Here is a 19421-nt window from a genome sequence, read left to right as displayed (position 1 = left end):
AGATCATTTCTTAAGATCCGCAGCATTAGACATATTTTAATGACACCGGTAAGCAGGCTTGTGTCTCCACCTTGGTTTGAGAACTGTACAAAGGGAAGATCAAGACAAGAAAGGATCAAGTGTGTCCCAGGGAGTCAGATTTAGCAAAACATAGATTTGGTGTCCATGCAATATCTACCTATTTCTGTGGCTGAACTTGTAAGCATGCTCCTTTAAGGAGCTTCTGTTTTCATTATCATGGAAGGATCATGTTGGATGTCTGGGCTGGAGCTGGGTTGGAGGAGTCAGGAGTGAAGTGCAGGGAGCCTATCAGAATAACATCCATTGCCTCATCCTGGATGCCAGCAGGTGCCAAGGCCGGGTCACAATGGTACTCTAGTTCAAATACACTTACCAAACCCTTTATGAAGGTCAGTTTCTCCCTCTACAGGGACACATGGCTATCTGCCTCTCAATCTCCCTTGAGGCATTGTAATGGGTTGAAAGAACTGAAGACCTACTACCTCGCTCAGAGACTATGACTGAAACAATATTCTCATGGGTGAAATACTTACCAAGTGTTCCTCGACCTTAATGGACAGTAATTACAATGTAAACTCATGTCATAGAATTTGATTCTATGAGAGTGAAACCAGTATTTTCTGAGGTGTCTCTATGCATGGATATATATTCCTCTATCTTCTCCTTCAGGCAATCAAAAAATCACCATAAGCGTCATAAAAAATGGATCAATATCAGGTGCTTAGTATCAACTGGGTACTGGCAGGCTCCTTTCTGATGACTATCCTTTCTGAGCTTCAGTTTCCAGATATTTATGAGAGCTGGGGTCAGGGAAGTCTTGGAAGGTCCTCTCACCTTTTAACACTCACGACACTTCAGGCCAGTCCTTCTCTTGAATGGTTCTTATGGACCCTCTAAAATATCATTGAAACTCTCTAACCACCTCAGTCTAACGGAAAAATACCCTCAATCCATGAAGAAGTGGCTCAGTTACCAGCGATTCTTTGACATGTCCAGAGTAATTTTCTCAAAGAGCCCTGCATGTCTTCCAGCCTGGTCCAAGGGAAAATGATGGAAATGACCTAGAATCACTCGGAGATACCTGATAATGCTATCTTTGACAACCTCTTCCTATCCCTAGAAGGCATAATCTGGATTCCTTAACCTCTGACCAACATAACATAGCAGACACTTTCATAGCAAATATTACCTTATTCAACTAACATGACGACCCCATGAGGTACTGTCATGCCCACTTTACAGAAGAAGAAAATAAGGCCTTGCTTAAAAGCAAGCAATAACCAGCAGCGGCAGCCTTTGAATCTAGGTCACCTGACTTGAATTCTATCACTCTTTCCTTTATAGATATTCAATACACAAACACACTATGCTCAGTATGTCTCATAAAAATTCCCGATTTCTATAGAGCCTGCCTGTACCCAGTTGATACTAAGCACCTGATATTGATCCATTTTTATGAGGCTCATGGTGATTCTTTGGTCGCCTGAAGGAGATGATAGGATATATATCTATGCATAGAGACACCTCAGAAAATACTGGTTTCACTCTCATAGGATCAAATTCTAAAAACAGAATACGTCTGCTTCCTAACTTTTGGGCAAATTAGCACAAATTAAATTTCATGCTAGCCTGCCCAAGGCAGGGAATGCCTTATTAAATTTTTTACTGAACTTGGATAATTGCAATGAAAATATTTTTGCCTTAATCACATAATGAGTGTAGAGTAAAAACTTTTATTGCAATATTAACCCATTTTACAGATTTCCCGATTTGGTGAGCTAACCTATAACATAAACTCTACATACCATGCACCAACTACCAAGTGGTAGTTTCTTTTCATAAAGGACATTTTCTTTTCGGAAAGAATAGATGGCCAGTTTTGTAGTATTTTATAATCAAAATATCTAGATGTAGTTATTTACTAAATACATTTGAACTGAGCTCCTATTAAGTGCTAGGGACAATGACTAGATATTTTCACATTATCTTCGACCTTCACAATAAGCCTAAGAGGCAAATATTACTTCTCCTCTTTTATCGATGAAGTAACCAACCAAGTTTTGGAGAGTTTAAACGGTTTGTCCAAGGCCATATACATACCACAGCCAGGAGCTGAACCCTTTCTTCATGTTGCAAATTCTCCACTGGATATCGAGACAAGGGTGAGAATGGCAAGCTCACACGATCAGAAAACTATTTAGCAATATGAATCAGAATCAAACTCTTCTAAACTGGGCTCCACATATTTAACAGTACAGTATTTGGACATTAAGTCGGTAATGGAACATTAAAAACAGACAAAGAGACAAACAAAACATCTATAACTTATTTTCTGTGGTGAGGCACATGATATTCAAAAGCCTACTACTGGTGGTAGAGAGATACCAGACTAAGTCACCCACTGACCCCCTATGTACTTACTTCTTGCCTGGTCAGCCCCCCTCGTTCCTTAACGATGTTAGCTCCTGGCTTACTGCCACTGGCTCTCCAACATTACTTCTGCCGTAATTCTTGATGTCTCACTATCTACAAACGTGGTAATTTTAACACCCTGCTCTCTCAATTTTGTGACCTCCTCTCTGCTGTGATGATCTGGCCTCCTCCCTATATCAGCAGACCTTGTCATTTCCAGCTGTAACCCCACCTAATTTCTATTTAAAAATTTTTAACGTTTATTTATTATTGAGAGACAGAAAAAGAAAGAGCACAAGCATGGGAGGGGCAGAGAGAGGAGGAGACACAGAATCCAAAGCAGACTCCAGGCTCTGAGCTGTCAGCACAGAGCCCGACGCGGGGCTCGAACTCACAAACCGTGATTTCGTGACCTGAGCCGAAGTCAGACACTAAACTGAATGAGTCACCCAGGCGCCCCCCTAATTTCTATTTTAAATATCCCACTGTCTGACCACAACATCTTCTCTTTCTAGTTTTCTTTCTCTAGAAGAACAATTCAACAATTCTCCCATCTTATGAGCATCTACAATTCCTTGATCTCTTCAACCAATTTTCACTGCCCTTCTCTCTCCCTCTTGTGCCTTGACTTTATCTCTTTACCCAATATCAATTCTGTGGTTAGTCACTATCTTGTACATACTCTCTCCTCTTACATGGCAAATCTTGAACTCCCTGCCTACTTGTGACCACTCCCACACAGCTGAACTTGGCTGCAGAAAGCACATTTCCATGATTACTAGTCTGAATTTTTGAGCATGAATTTTAAATTGGTCTCTGGTGCTGTTCAGCCATCATGTTGTACTATTCCCTAAGCCACTCCTTCTTCTACTCTCCTAGATAATTAGTTCATACCTTCTCAACTCTCCTCAAACGTCCAGCTTCTCCCACATTCTCTCAGTTGATGACCTGACTTTCCATTTCATGGAGACATTAGAAGTAATCAGAAGAAGTTTTTCAAAAGCTCCCATCATCACATGTACCCATCTACCTCTGTTTTCCTAACTCTCTGCCTGCCTTTCTGTATTTTGAATGAACTCATAATCCAATGGGAGGCCAACCCTTTCGTGTGTGCACTGAATCTCTGTTCTCACTAAGGATCTGTCTCCAGTAATTGTCTCTCCCATCTGCATGATCAATTTTCCCTCTTTCCCGGATCATTCCCATTGGCACATAAACATGCCATAATCTCTCCCACTTTAAAAACAGAAAACAACAAAAACTCTCTCTTGACTCACCCGAATCCCCCTCCAGCTACCGCTCTATTTCTCTGATCTCCTTTAAAGCAAAACTTTTTTGAAAAATTGTGTATATTCACTCTCTCCATTTCTTCTACTAAATTCTTAAGTCTACTTCAATCACTCCCCAACACTTCAATGAAACATAGCTTGTAAAAGTCACACTACCAATGATCTTGTGTTGTTAAATTCAAAAGTCGGTTCTTAGTCCTCATCTTACTTGACCTATGCCATGAGCAGCATTTGACCACTTTTCCCCTTGTGGGAACCACTTTCTTCCCTTGTCTTCTGGTCTTCTTCCTATCTCATTAGCTGCTCCTTCTAGGTCCCTGGATGCACCCTCCTCATCCTCATCAACCTGACATTTAAGCTCTGAAGTACCCCAGGATCAGTTCTTGCACCTGCTCTCTATCTAAATTCATTCCTTTGGTGATCTTGTCCATTTTCCACAGCTTCGAATATTATCTAGGTGCTGATGACTCTCAAATTTGGATGCCTGGTAGGCACTACATTCCTAAATTTCAGAGTCATGTATATATATATAACTTCTTATTCAATGTGGATGTCAAACTACCATCTCAACCTTACAGATGTGAAACTGAACTCCTGATCATTCTCCATAGATCTGCTCCTCTTGTGGCCTTTCTGATCTTAGTTAATGATTGCTTCATCCTTGGCTGTTTGAGCCAATCCCTGGCAACCGCATGTCTCTCAAATGCTATATCCAATCCATCAGCAAATCCTATTAGTCTGCTATCAGGAATATATCCAGAATCCCTCCACTTCTTGTTCCCTCTACCTTTACAAATCTGGTCCAGGCCACCGTCAACTCTAATCTAGTTTATCGTAAAAGCCTGCCTCCTTATTCCAGCCATGCCTCCTTCAGACAATACTCAAGACGGCAGAAAGAATGACGCTTTTAAAACCCAAGTCAGATCAGAGTACTCTTCTGCCTATGACCCTTCAATGCCTTTCCACCTCACTCAGGGTCAGATTCAAAGTCTTCACAATGGCTGAAAGTCCTTTCACAGTTTGACTCCCTACTACCTCTCTGACATCTGTTACTTTTCCTTCCTACCCATGCTGCTCCTACCACTCTGACATCATTAATTCTTGAAAAAGTCAATCACAACCGTCCCTCCAGACCTCTGCAGTTGCTGCCTTGTTTTTCTCCCAGAGACCCATGCAGCTTGCTACCTCACTCTGCAGGCCTTTGGTTCCAGTATGAGATTGTCAGTGAGGCTTTCTGTAGCCACTTTGTTTAAAATTATACTCCATCCCCTGAAATTCCCTACCTTTTCTCTACTTTACTTTGTTCTAAGGTACTTAACTACTATTTGATATTTATTGATTGATTGATCGGTTGGCTGTCCAATTCCTCCCACCAGAACGTAAGCTTCATGAGGACGGGAATTTTCACTGATACAGCTCTAAAATTTCAGCAATGCCTGGACCACAGGAGGCACATTCCATAATGTATACATGCAATGAATGAATGAATGAATGAATGAATGAATGAACTAGTGAATGAGGGGGAAAACAAATGACAAAGTTGGGTAACCTACTTAGGAGAAGAAAAAATATAATGAGACTAGATATATGAGAGGGAAGACAGTGGAGAATGAATGTGAATATAACCATCTTTAAAGGCTTGAATGGCTGTCTTTATAAATAAGGAAGAGACTAACTCTAGAAAAGGGACCAAAGAAGAGGATTAGAACTGATCTACAAAGTAGCAGAAAGGTAGACCATGGCTCAGTTAAGAGAAAAGAACTTGGCTAGCATTAGGACATGTTCCACAAAGAAACCAGCTTCCTTGGGAAGTGGTGAGCTCTCTAGCCCTATAACAGTTCAAGCAGAACGTAGGGAGGACTCCTACAATGGTTGGCTACTTGAAGTACATGACTTCTGAGGCCTCTTTTAAGTTACCACTGATTCTATGGATGCAAAATCATAAGCTAACTATCATGCTGGTCTTGCTTTCTCATTGTTGTTACCAGCATAATAAAAGACTACAAAATCAAGTGAGCATGGCTAATTATAGTTGCAGTATCCTGGCTTTCAAGAGTTTCCAAAATATTGCCCCACCCTACCTCTCTTACTTTTCTTTACTGCCAGGAATAATTATTCCTAGGCTAGCTTCATTTTTTACATGTTTAACATTTCTGCATTTCCCTCCATGTGTTCATGCTAATCTTTATGCTAAGACAGGAATCTTTACCTCTACTTTCCACCAGCCTGACCCTACCCAAACATCAGGTCCCCTTCCTCAAAAATGACCTATGGCTGGCCCTAAGGAATAGTAATCTCTTCTCTTCTGACCTTTACTTGTTCTGCTCCATAAAATCAAAATTAGTACTTCACTATACATTGTGTGCAGCACTATGCAATGCATTCCCTGTGTGTGTGTGTGTGTGTGTGTGTGTGTGTGTGTGTAACAAACTCTTATTTGCTAATATGTTTGTGTATGTGTCTGGTTTCTCTAACCACAGCACTCTCTGAAAGCTCACTGTGTACAGAATTAATGCCTCATGTACTGTATTAATTTAGTACAGTGCTGGGCACATCACTGGTTTCAAATAAGCCCTCACCAATTGACGGACCAATCAATTACAAAATGGAAAATCCAGCCAGCAGGCTCAAGCTTTGTCTATCGGAAATTACTTTCCTAAAAAGCATTTTTCCTTCCTTTACAGATCAATTGCAAAGTCAAAATTCAAACACTGCAGATTTCACAAACAGGAATAGCTGGCAAGTATTGGGCTTTACAAATAATGAATGTGCACATCAAAACAAAAGTTGTAGATGTTTGTAAAAGTGTATACATGCAGCTGATATGAGCAGAGACAAGCTAAGAACCCCTCTTCCCAGCCCAAGTAAAGAATAAAGCTGACCCTGATAGAGTACAGCATTAGTACATGGCTTCCAAATCACAAGAATATTTGTGGAGTACAGTTTAGCTTCACCAATCGCAAAAGCCAAAACCAAAACAAAACCCCACAAAAACCTACATATTAATTTGGCAAATCCCCCTTGTTTGCTGATCTTTCAGACTTGTACAGCATCTACTAATGAAGACAATGAGGTCTGTTTCATGAAGAGATAAGCCTACATGTTCTACATCTCTGTAGTTGATACTAGAGTAAGAAATGGAAATGATAGCAATCTTTTTATGCTGCCTATCAGAGATCCTAATCCAGCTTTCTCTACAGAGTTCCATACTGAAAAGAGTATGGCTAGCCTATGCTAATCACTTATGTTTATAAGTATCGTACAGGTTTGATTCAACCTCTTAAGGATTAAGCTCAAAATGGCAAATGTTCAAATCACTTACAGCATAAGTCACTAGAATATAATTCTTTATAATATGAAATATATACTTGGCATGTAGCATTACTTTTCTAGAATAATAATAATAATAATAATATTTATCCTAAGTCAGGGCTTCCTATGTGCCAGACATTGTTTTAAGCAAGCACTTTAGATATATTAAGCTATTCAATCTTCAGAAAGGCCCAGTATTATAGGTATTATTGTCATCTCCACTCTATTTATGAGGGAATCGAGGTACAGAGAGTTTAAATAAGCTTCCCAAGGGCAAGTGGAGACTTCAGAGGAATAAAGATTGCTATGTATAAGTCCCTAGAGCCAGGAATAAGCAGATCTAGTATTTGAACCACAACAGTCTGGTTCCAGAATTGACGTTCTTAACCACTATACTACACAGCCTCTGAACAATTTGTAGGCTCTAATTGAGAGGTATGTGTAATGGTGAAAAGGACATATGTTTCACATTTGCACTCACATAAGCCTGGTTTACATCTCAGCTGTGCAATTTACTTGGCTGTGTGGCCTTGGACAAATTATTTAACATCTCTGAACATTGTTGTTTTTCAACCATGTAGAGAGGATGACACTGCTTGTCTTGTAATTATTTGTTGTATTCGCAATAATCTTTATGAATCACTCATCATGGTATACGGTATATGGTAAGTATTCAAAAAGTTATCATTATTACTCAAAAAGTAGCCCCAAATTTGATATTTTATAGTATCTGCATAGTTCTCTATTAGTTCACAGGTAAATTCAAATAAAACTTCAAATAAATGGAAATGCATCTGGCCATAATTCTTTGGGAAAAGACAATGTTGTAGCTACATGTACCCTAATTAATATCATTTCAACATTAATAGTGCTCATCAAAATGATTAAAAGTTCTAATACTTAACCTGTCAATTGAAGGGGTTAAATCTAAGGCAAGAGCTAACCTTACTCCACTTCATATTATTGATAAATTTATTTCATCATAGCTGAGTAAAAAAAAAAATCTAACTCACTGAATTTTTAGTTGTATTGTCAATAAAATGCATGACAATGTTGAGCAATATACGTAATTTTGTTGGCTCAAAAGTTATGCATGTCTTTTCAAAATCAGCTATAAAATTGATCTTACCCCCATTCTCTCAAGAAGTCAATAGCAATCTTTGAATTTCTTGTTTCTTTTCCCTCTTGTAATAACCTCACATCTAATGAAGACGAATTTCCAAAGATGAACCCCAGGGAGTTAATAATCTATCAAATACAACTACTTAAAAGAGAATATGAATCCTTAAGTAGAAATAATACCTGGCTTCACATTGCAAGTATTACCAAAGCTGGGCAGAGGAAAATACTCAGCACTGAAAATTAAAGAATAAGACATTCTGGTCACTGCCTGCACATCCGTAGCTCCATTCTATAGTCTTAAAGGGTCCTTCCATAAAGGACCCACTGCACTACTGGAAACAGAATCCTTAGTCTCTAAATTTCAGAGCTCCTCTAATGCCATCATACACCACAACCAAAGGTTGTAGGCACTCTTTTTTCAAATAGCACAGCCAAACTCATAACTGTGCCAGAATAGGGCACAAAATAGAAACGTATTTTGAGGACAATCCCTCAGTCATTAGGCATGATGGAGGCAGAGACCTAGATTTAAACCCTTGCTCTCTCTGACCTTTTGGTAGCCACAGAACCTTTTCTTTACCTTATTTAGAGGACTATGTGATTTATATACCTAAAGTGTCTAGTGTGCAGTAGATCTTCAATAAACGGCAGATGCTGTTGAGCTGTTTTAGTTTTTTTTTTTTTTTTTTACATGCATTGCTGTGTGTTGAATTATTTTGATCCAGAGCCACTTCAGTGTACCCTTTGGTAAGGGGAAATAAATTAAATAGAGTTGCTACAGCTCATATTTTCAAATAATTATCAGGGACCTAAAATGGTACCTTTGACAGCCTTCCAGACTATGGCAAGAGACACCCATTACGTATTGCTCGATACATAGGGACATGACTGGAACAAACAGAGGGGATCGCAAAGGTTCTCAAACTTAAACTTTTGATTCTCTGCTCAAAAGAGATTGCATATGGTCTCAGAGACAGGATTAAAAGGAGACATTTATCACAGAGTTAAAATAAATTTGTATTTTGTTTCATGTGACCCTACTTCCCAAAGTGCACTATGGATTGGTATTTTTTATAAATCGTCTAAATAGCCAGTAAATAGCCTACTTATATTGCATTGTATTACTGATGTTAAAGGTATTATTTTTAAAAACACAAACATTTACCATACAGAAGAATTTGATAAACCTACTTTGGCATATGTCATCATCTGTTAAGAGATTGAGATTCTCAAATAACAAAGTGGCTTAAGCCTCCCTTACCTTGCAAAAGTTCTGCCACAGAGTAAAGAAGTTCATTGACTATATGGTATGAAATAAAATATAGTTTTATTGTGATAGTAAATCTGTATTTAATAGTGATGATAGTGGTAAAATATCACCTTTACTGATATTGTACCAAGCACCATAAAAGTACTTTCAAAAACACTGCCTCATTGAATCCTCTCAACAATTGTATGACATCAGTACCACTATTCATTTCATTTCACACATGAGGAAACAGAGGCTCAGAGAAGTTCAATAACTTCCCCGGGCAGGTGGCCCAGCGTTTGAACCTTGGTGGTCAAACTCCAGTGCTCCTCTCTAGAGCACTCTCATGTATGGCACAGATCCATGGCCCAGACTGCTTTCATTGGCATGTTTTTTTTTTTTTTGTATTCTATTTACTATTCCAAATTAATTTTATGCTTTAAATACATGCTTCTGAAACCAACTTTTTGTTCCATGAGGTTGTTGTTTTAAGTGTCTTTAAAACTAAGCAGGTCTTTACTTTTCCTCTGAGGCACATCTCTCAACTCCAGATGAGGCTGTCCCATGTGCCCTGGCGTGTGGCATAGCTCCTCATGGCTCCTTCCAGCTAACAGTGAGCCCAGCTGCCTCTAACTCCATTTCTCTCTCTCAAGCCCTGTCCCAAGTATCTTCCCAAGCTGATTGCAGCCGCCTCAGGCCAGTGCCTCCAGCAAGGTCCTCTGGTTTATCACCCTTGTGCCTCTAGGTCTGGGTGTGCTGGAACCTACAGGCGTCTGCATCCCCGCTTATCCCCATGGCTGTGGTTACAAAGGGCCTCTTTTAAATGCAGACAGCCAGTCAGCCAACTCGAAATTTATACCAGAAATCTATTACCTAATTTTTAAACAAAATGACATGAAATCAGACTTGAAGATATCAAAAACATGTCTAGTTTCTGATTTAAGCAAGAAAATCCACATTGTTATTGCTTCCACCACAGAATAATTTACTGCAACAGGAGTTCTGGATCTTATGCCAAAAATGAGGTCCTCTAACCAATGTCAAGGCCAATTATCTTGTGGTAGATCCCACAACAAAAGCAGACTATTGTGATTAGAGTCAGAAGCACCACCCAGAGAAGCTGGAAAGCTTCTGGGGATTTCTTAAGGTTGGTTTTTATTTTTTCTCCCCATATGTCTGCTTAAATAAACTACCAGAAACATTGTGTGTGGGCACTGAACATCTAAGATTAGTTTGCGAGACAAGGAGAGGGGCGACCAGGTTTGTTTTGAGCTGTTGAGCAGGAGCCAGGCTGCAAGACCGTGCACGCGTGCGTGTGTGTGTGTGTGTGTGTGTGTGTGTGAGAGAGAGAGAGAGAGAGAGAGAGAGAGAGAGAGAGAGACACTGCAGAGATCACCACAGCCTAGTCCCTGGATAGGTCTTGATCTCCTTCCTTCCCCAATCTCCTTCCCAAACACACGGTCAGTAGCCATCCTGTGGTTTCCCAGTGGGAGGGGAAAGCCCAGGTGGCCACATTCAGGGACACTCACCCCACGGTAAAGAACTGCCTCATCTCCTGTCTCCGAGACCTCATCAGTTGCTTATATTCCCCGATCCGGAGCTTTTTGCCATCAACAATGCAGGTGCGTTTCGGTCGAGGTTTGTATTTATAGTTCGGGTACTTCTCTAAGTGGATCTTGCTTAGCCGGGCCTGCTCTTCATAGTAAGGTTGCTTCTCTTGGTTGGACATGGATTTCCAGCGAGACCCTAAACAAAAACAGCCGTTAAGTACCCAAGTGGTCAAGGCAACATATTCATGGAAACTACTGGGTATACTTTCCCACTGCTTTACTCACCTCTGGCTCTGGGTAGCTCCTACCACCGCATCCCACTGAGCCTCCCCAGCAGTCTTGCATAGACCATAGAGCAAAGAATAATTTTGTATATGGCAACATTTATTACATTACTTCTTTCAGTGACTTAAAGCTGGTGCTACAAAAAGTACATTATTTTAAAACATGTCTCTGCTGCTTAAAGATCGCCTCCTACACCAATGTCCTTCCCCCATCTACTGGTCGTCTATCTCTCTCAAAGGGTGAAAAACTGAAACTTCCAAAGCATACTCTCAAGGCTGACAGGATTCTCAGAAAAAGCTCTCCCGCTTTCAGAGATTCAAACGTCTGTCAACTTGTCCAGGCATCTTTAGGGAAGCTACTTACTGAGAAGGTGTCGGCGGATGTTGGTATCCTTCCATATATAAAAACCCACTGTGCGCACTGTCTCCCCTGGCCTAGGGTAATTAAAAAGCCTAAACTCTACTTAAGTTCTAGCTTTCGAACCGGAAGGTACAGTTGGAATGACATATACCATTTTCAAGTACTACAAATGTTCATTCAGAGCTGTACCAATGACAGCACAAAAATTTTTAATGTGGTTTATAGAGGAAGAAGGAAAAGTATTCACTTCTCTAATATTGTTTATAAAGAATTACCTAAACACTTGACGAAGAAGGGATGTGTTTTTTTACATGTATCAAATTGCATTTTTGTGTGTCGCTGGTGAATAAAGCGGTAACAGCTGTGCTGACTGGATGTTAGCTAATCTTCAGTGGAGATTTTTCATACATAAACAAATGGAAAGTCGTACAAATCTTCTCTACAGCCAGCAGTATCCTGGTCTGCTTTAATAGCACATCCATCCCTGTTCTTTCCTGATTGTTGTGCAAAAGTTGTGTAGAAAGTCTACACAGACAGACTTCTCCGTGTTCTGCTGACTCCCAGCAGCTTAAAGCCCCAGTTAACAGAGGATTCTTGGCACTCTTGAAATGCTTGTGCTTCAAAGTTTATATTTTAATGAATACACTTACTATATTCTTAATAATTTTTTTTCACAGGATGCACACCAAGAATATAGATTCCCTACAGCTGCCAAGATGGAAACAGAGAGTTTCTATGCCCATCTGAGAGCTTACTCATGCTGCTACTAAAATGGCAAAAGAAGAATAAAAAGAAGAAGAAGAAGAAGAAGAAGAAGAAGAAGAAGAAGAAGAAGAAGAAGGAGAAGAAGAAGAAGAAGAAGAAGGAGAAGAAGAAGAAGAAGAAAAGAAAATTTCAAAATTAGGTCTCAAATTCCAGGACAGAGAAACTGATTTTCTTTTAAATGTCTATTAATTAGAAAAACAAAATTAACATGTCCATCAGGAACCTTTTGGTTTCAAAGGTACTTAAATTCAAAAGAATAATACTATCCCTGTGTATATCTCAGAAACTCTAAAAATAAAACCCTACCTCATTGTAGTGACATTTGGCATCCATCTTGAAATTCAAATATCTCAAGGAATAAAAGGGAAAAACTTACTTTTTAACATTTCACCACTATTTGATCTTATGTGTGTTTTAAATTTTCTTAGAGGTTACTGCCTCACAATGTCTCAGAATCAAGTTAAACTATTTATACAGTGACAAAACGTGTATTTGTGCATGTCCAGATCACTGATATTTACTAAGGTTAAATATTTATTGCTTTTGAACAAAACATTTAAAAAATGAAAACCACAGTTTAAGTCTGTAATGTTTTTCAGCTTCTTAAACGGCTCCCTTTGAGATTTTGTCACATCATGACAGCTTAAATAGAACAGTGCCTTCTGTGTTTTTTCTTTTTAAAGAGGAAACATGTTGACTGTAATGCTACATGTTGAATAAAATATGTTCAATATGTTGAACACAATAATTCCAAACTGTATAATCTGCACTAGCAAGCTTTACACTAATAGAACGAGGTTTGAGTTTAATCCTGAGCAACGGGAGAATCACTCTGGCAATCTACCACAAAACGGGCCTCTGCCCTGTGGTCTATGTGTTCAACTCACTGCTATGAAATTTGAACTCGTCATATCTTATTAAAGTAAATGTAGTTTCATTTTACAAGTTTTAAAGTTATCATTAGAGGCACTGTTCAACACTCCATGAATTTCACACTATTTTGGGGCTCACCCTAGTTCCTGACGAGTCTTTTCCGAAGGATATATGAACCCAAGAACAGTAAAGCAGAAAACTGTAGGATCTGTGAATGTTTCCAAGGTTTCGGAGCAACTTAGGGTTTTAAGAAGACTGAATAAGAAAAGGAGATAAGGCTTGTCTCCACGAATCCGGTTTAGCAGTACCTTTCACAGTTGCCCAATTCACAGTATTAACACACTATAAATAGTTTTGTCTCTACAATAAGTTTTTTAGTCAGTCCTTCCCTGGCACCTCGCGGATATATAACCCCTAAACCTAAATGCCACACTGAAGGGTGGGGGACACAGAGATGGTGACGAAGTCTCTTGTGGCAGCTTGCTGAGCTACATCTAACCTCTGCAAACCACGGTCTCCCTTAGGTGTCAAGTTATGCCCCTGTTTTCCACTCTGGGGGGCACTCGCAGGGTAGGAGGTCAGCATCAGCGACTGCACTCACCTAAGATTTTGCTAATGTTGGAGTTATGCATGTCGGGGAAGGCCTGAAGGATTTTCCTCCTCTCATCCTTCGCCCAAACCATGAAAGCATTCATTGGTCGCTTGATGTGTGGCTCGCTGCTGGCCCGGCTGCGGGCATCCCTGTAGACTCGTGCTTCAGCCACAGTGGCGCCTCCTGTTGGCCAACAATAATACTGCTGTAGTTTAGCTGCAGAGCCATTCATTGCTTTACTTCCTGTAATGTCAGGGCAGGAAGAACAAGATGGGTGCAAACATTATTATCTGAGTAACGTAACACAGCTTGCCGCCTGGTTCAGCTGTTTTCCCTATGCCCTTTTCTTCGTTTTAAGTGACCTCTTGGAAGAAACAGTTTCAAATGACAATTCTATAGGCCCTTCTGATGGAGGCCTCAAAGACACACTGGGCAGAATTAACTTTGTATGTTTTATGCACCTAGTACATTTTTACTACAGGCACTTGCAGGTGGTGATATTGCAATGACTGGCATTATTTTATGGTAACCTTTCCTGATGCGAGTCTTCCCTTCAAAAGCAGGCTCTCACCTATCATTTTAGCCTCATTTGCCAAAAACCGCAGCCAGTTCAAACTATCTCTTTACCTCAAATAGAATTCTGTTTCACAATATTATGCCCTCTCTGGCACTCCTCTCGCTGCCTGGAAGCCCCTTCTACTCCTTCACTAGGTCCCACTAAGTCCCACTCATCCTTCAAGACCCAGTCACGTGTGGTGTGCTTCATGAATTAGTAAATTCAATAGAAAATATTAATTGAGCAATTACTATGAGTTAGGCATTATGGCAGCGGTTAGGGATGCAAAGGTAAATAAAAACAATCCCTGCGTTTAAGGAGCGCACAGATCAGAGGGGATACAGGCCCCAGGCAGTTATAATAGTGTGTGATAAATGCTGTAATACTGCAGTATACAGGGTACCAGAAGGGCATCAGACAAGACAGTCAGCAAATGCCTCTTAGGAAAGGTGATGGGTAAGCTCTCTTGTGGAGGATGAATAAAAATTATCGCGTGAATAGGGGGAGGCAGACGGGAAGGGTAATTCAAGCCATTGGAACAGCATTCACAATGACGTTCCCCAGGCTGCGTTCATTCCTTTTTCTTTTATGCTACATGAAATTACTTGTTTATGTGACTATCTCTCTCTAATCTTTCCACTCCATCCAAAGGAATATGAAACCCCTAAAGTTGGTGTTTCTGTTTTACTCATTCTTGTATCCCCAGGATTTCCCACATTGTAGATATTCAATAAATATTTATTAAGTAAAAGATTGGTTTTCAACTTATATGCAAACTAGTAGACTCAAAGGCATTTATTTCAAGGGTCCTGATACAGTTGTCTGCTGTTTAAGGGTAGTCCTTTAACATTCCCTTATGAAACTCTATCTGAACCTCTGATATTTTATAGTTTCTGAAGAGATGACTCTGGCTAGTAACATGCTAGATTGAAAGTTCCTTGACAATAAGGCAGGAACTGGCTCTCCTTCAACTGCTGTCTCCCTAGGCTCTGGTGAAGCACTTGGTATATAGAGATTGAATTAGTAAAATATGTTAAATTAGTGAATGAGTAAATGAGTGAATAAATGAATGGACACAGCTCTTGCTTGTTTTCAAGAACGCTGCTAGTGTCACATACTGATATACGCTTCGCAATGTGGCATCTACGACATATCCCCCTATAGATTGAAAACTTCTATAGTTAAACGTAAAGTGTTTCGACTGATGGCCTCAGCCAGGTTTTCTGCTGCATAAACAGGAAAGCCAACTCCCAAAAGTTTAGAAGCAAAATACACATTAAAACCAACATTTCCACTTTCTGGAAAAAGTAAAGCCTTTCAGCTCAGTGGAGTGATTATACAGGAACAACATGACCCAATCAATCTCTGGCCCTTCTACTCTATTTCTAGATACCTTGATTAAGTAGAAATTTGTTTGTGTCAGAGCTAGTAATAAATTAGAACATTAAAGTGCACTATTATTTGACAAATATGATCATCATTTATAGCAAACAAAAGACAGGATAAAGGGGCCCCGACTGGCTAATATTATCAATTCTTTTCTAAACATGAAAGAGGGCAGAGGGGCCACTTTGCGAAGACCATGCAAAAATAATATATTTTGTAAACAGCCCTTCTTTTAGGCCTACTAGACAGAATGATCCCTTACATGAAACGTCTCGGATCCCAAGATGCATAACTAATCTGCTACCTTTTTGCCACCATACCCACAGTACATTAATTTCATTTAAAATGCACTGACCATACAGGATAAATTGATTTCACTTTATATGGGTTTGACAGCCATGTTTATTGTGCAGTGAAATGTAGTGTAGCTTCCAGCTGACAATATCCATCAACACAGGGCAATATGCTGACTGCTGGGCCAGATGAAGGCATACATTACTCTGGAAGTGAAACACTCATTCAGATACGACAGTGTCTTCTCCTGAGGATCACCATGGTAATTTATGATGCCCTCAGTGCCATTACTTTACAACTGACATGGATTCAGCAATTTATATACTTGCATGCATGCACATAAAAGGAGACAGGCTTGTGGAGAATGTCAGAGGCAAAAACATTTCAATAGTATTCTAAGGTAACTACTATGCCACAGGTGATTAACATTTGAGATTTGCTTTTACCGTCATAGCTTTCTCTCTACCTCTAGCAAAACCAAATAGTCAGCTTCCATTTATTTGTTCATTTGAAAGATGTATTTCATTGTGAGTGGCAAGTTTTACTCTCCTACGGACTGATGGAAATCATGGTGGCTTTTCAGACTCGGCTCTTAGTAGATCCTCTACTCCATACCAGTTGATTCTCTCAGACATGCCATACATATGCCCAATCTCTCTCCCTCTCATTCTGTACCTCAGTCTTAACAAACACTTCCTATTCTCCTTTCAAGGAACAGAGCTCAGGTCTCACCCCACCAACTACCCTACATCAACCTTGCCCCTTTCTCCCATAGTGCATGTTGTCTACATGACATTGAATTAATTTACAGAGCAGATATCTAGGACTCACCATAAATGCTCCCATAAATTGAGAAATTCAAGCATAGTACAAAGTATAAAAATGTGAGTTAAGAGACAGAAAATAGAAAATGCATCTCTTTTATCTTGCCTCCTCTCCTCTCTTCCAAGGAAAGTCAAGTAAAAATGAATGAGGACATAGAGATGAATGAGCTAAATTAGGAATGTTATAGCAATGAACCAAGATTTGAGTAGAGACTTATCCAGGGAGACCAAGGTTTGAAACCACTTTTATACTGGACTGATATGTGATCAGAGTCAGAATTGTAAGAACGTATTAAGAGGGCACAAAACCAAAAGAATATTTAGAAAGTGCTCCTTAACTTACCTAAACTTTGCTTCATAAGACAAAATTATTAGGGAATTATTGTGGCAGCAGTAGAAATACATATGACTGGATATGTGTGTATAAAGTCCAAAATTTTAAAATGAAGATTGTATATTATATAAACCTTTTTAAACACATGAGGAAGATTCTATAGGATACTATAGGATTGTTTTCAAAAGGTGTGCTATTATTAGTCTGAACATTTGAAGCCTAAAATCCACTTTCTGTTATCATTAAAATCTACATATCAAGTGTAACTTCATACTGCTTCATTCATTTTTGAAAATAACACCAAGCTAAAAAAAAAAAAAAAAAAAAAAAAGCACTTCATTCTAAAATAGCCAATACTAGGGCACCTGGGTGGTTCAGTTGGTTAAGCATCAGCTCTTGATTTGGGCTCAGGTCGCAATCTCACAGTTTGTGAGATTGAGCCCTGTGTCAGGCTCTGTGCTGTGTGGAGCCTGCTTAGGATTCTCCTTCTCCCTTTCTCTCTGCCCCTCCCCCGCCGCACTCCCTCCCTCCCTCCCCCCCCTCAGTAAACAAACAAACAAACAAACTTCAAAAATAAATAAATAAGCGGTGCCTGGGTGGCTCAGTCTGTTTGGTGTCCGACTTCAGATCAGGTCATGATCTCCCAGTTTATGAGTTCGAGCCCCATGTCTGGCTCTGTGCTGACAGCTCAGAGCCTGCAGCCTGCTTCAGATTCTGTCTCCCTCTCTCTGTCCCTCCCCCATTTGCACTCTGTCTCTCTCTCTCATAAAAATAAATAAACATAAATAAATAAATAAATAAATAAATAGTCAGTGCTCTCCGTCAGAATCCAGAATGGTCCTAGGGAATGTCTCACAATTCTATGATGGAGTGCCTTTTACTTTTAAGAGCAGAGGAATCATTTGTGAATTCAATGTTCATGATACATCTCCTCATGAAAAGCAGTTAGAGAAAGCCTAGACCAAAAGCTATGTACCTAGAGACTACTACTTTCAGGCCGACCTAAGTGTCTTTAATTAAAAGCAATAGAAATCATAAATGACAGGTACTGAAAGGCCAGGAGGTCAATAACACCACACTAGGCACCATGGGAAAGAACTGTTCCCTGTACACCAGGAATTCCTGCTCTCTTCAACTTCCCCAGGGGGCTTGGTTTGATTAATTCATCCTTTGTCTCCCATATCATAGTTCAGTAAAGGCAAACTTTCAGTTAGACAAAGAAAGATAGTCTGTGGGTAGAAAACAGAAATTGCCAAGGCAAAGACCTCCTTAGGAATCTGTGATTTAAATGATTTAAAATGAAGACAGAAAGTTGAGTTTTTCCAGGTGGGCTGGAAAGAAGGCCAGTGTAACCATCATAGCCTATGGCAATGGTCCTGAACTAATCCTAGAGAGGCCCCCTTCCTGGGTAAATTCCAAGGGTTATGTGAGTGAATGAGTAAGTGGTAAGTGTTTGGTATGTGTGTTCTTCCCTACAGAAGAACTTTGGCTAATTCTCTAATGTGCCTAGTAATCATTTATTTATGCATTAATTCAGCAAACACTTCTGACAAATTTCAGATAGACCCAACATTGTGATTGGGTATACAAAGAATGATAACACATGTGCCTTTTTTTAAAGGGATTTGGTCCAGTGAGGGAAATAGACACATAAATAGAAAATTACAAAACAGTAGAAGTGCCAACAAAGGTAATTTAAAAGTACTATGAAAGCAGAGGAGAGGGGCTGTTAATGTTGTTGGAAGGAACAGAGATGAATATCAGGGAGGCTTCAGAGATGCAGCGGTGCTTGAGCAGCATCTTAAAGGAAGAGGAAAAATTTACCAGCAGGTATGGGTGCGAAAGTATTCTAGGCTGGAGAATTCTGTGTGAATAAAGACACAGAGATACAACAAAATGGTGGTAGAGTTTTAGGGAATAAAAAGAAGCTGACTCTGGCTTGGGCTTATAGAAGAAAATAGGGGAGCACCAAAAGATGAAATTAGAGAAGTGGAAGACAGATTTCTAGGTACCTTGAATGCCAAGTGAAGAAGTCTTCAAAGTTTTTAAGTGGGGGTAGTGACATGAACAAATATATTCAAGAAGACATCAAAATGGAAATCAAATGAGAAATTACCTCTGAATAATTCTCAATAAGTCTCAATGATTACTAATGAACTGATAATAAACCTATAATTTATAATCTGCAATATGCAAT

General features: G+C 39.6%; 1 protein-coding gene across 17 annotated transcripts in view; it reads right to left on the bottom strand.

The window, feature by feature from the left end:
• Positions 1 to 19421, bottom strand: part of SOX6 (SRY-box transcription factor 6) — a 626712-nt gene that overhangs the window by 7119 nt on the left and 600172 nt on the right. For 13 of the 17 annotated variants that reach the window (XM_040495726.1, XM_040495729.1, XM_040495727.1 and 10 more), the window contains 2 exons: positions 13840 to 14073; positions 10935 to 11151 (listed from right to left, as the gene is read on the bottom strand). In XM_040495726.1, coding sequence (XP_040351660.1) covers positions 10935 to 11151; positions 13840 to 14073 — 451 coding nt within the window. The remainder of the gene's footprint in view (positions 1 to 10934; positions 11152 to 13839; positions 14074 to 19421) is intronic. The other 4 variants (XM_040495724.1, XM_040495738.1, XM_040495725.1 and 1 more) reach the window with 1 other exon arrangement.

The sequence above is a fragment of the Herpailurus yagouaroundi genome, unplaced genomic scaffold (assembly GCF_014898765.1).
Source record: "Herpailurus yagouaroundi ecotype Mexico unplaced genomic scaffold, PumYag 187, whole genome shotgun sequence".
NCBI lineage: Eukaryota > Metazoa > Chordata > Mammalia > Carnivora > Felidae > Herpailurus > Herpailurus yagouaroundi.
Note: the sequence above shows the minus strand (reverse complement) of the source record. Positions and strands in the feature narration are given on the sequence as shown.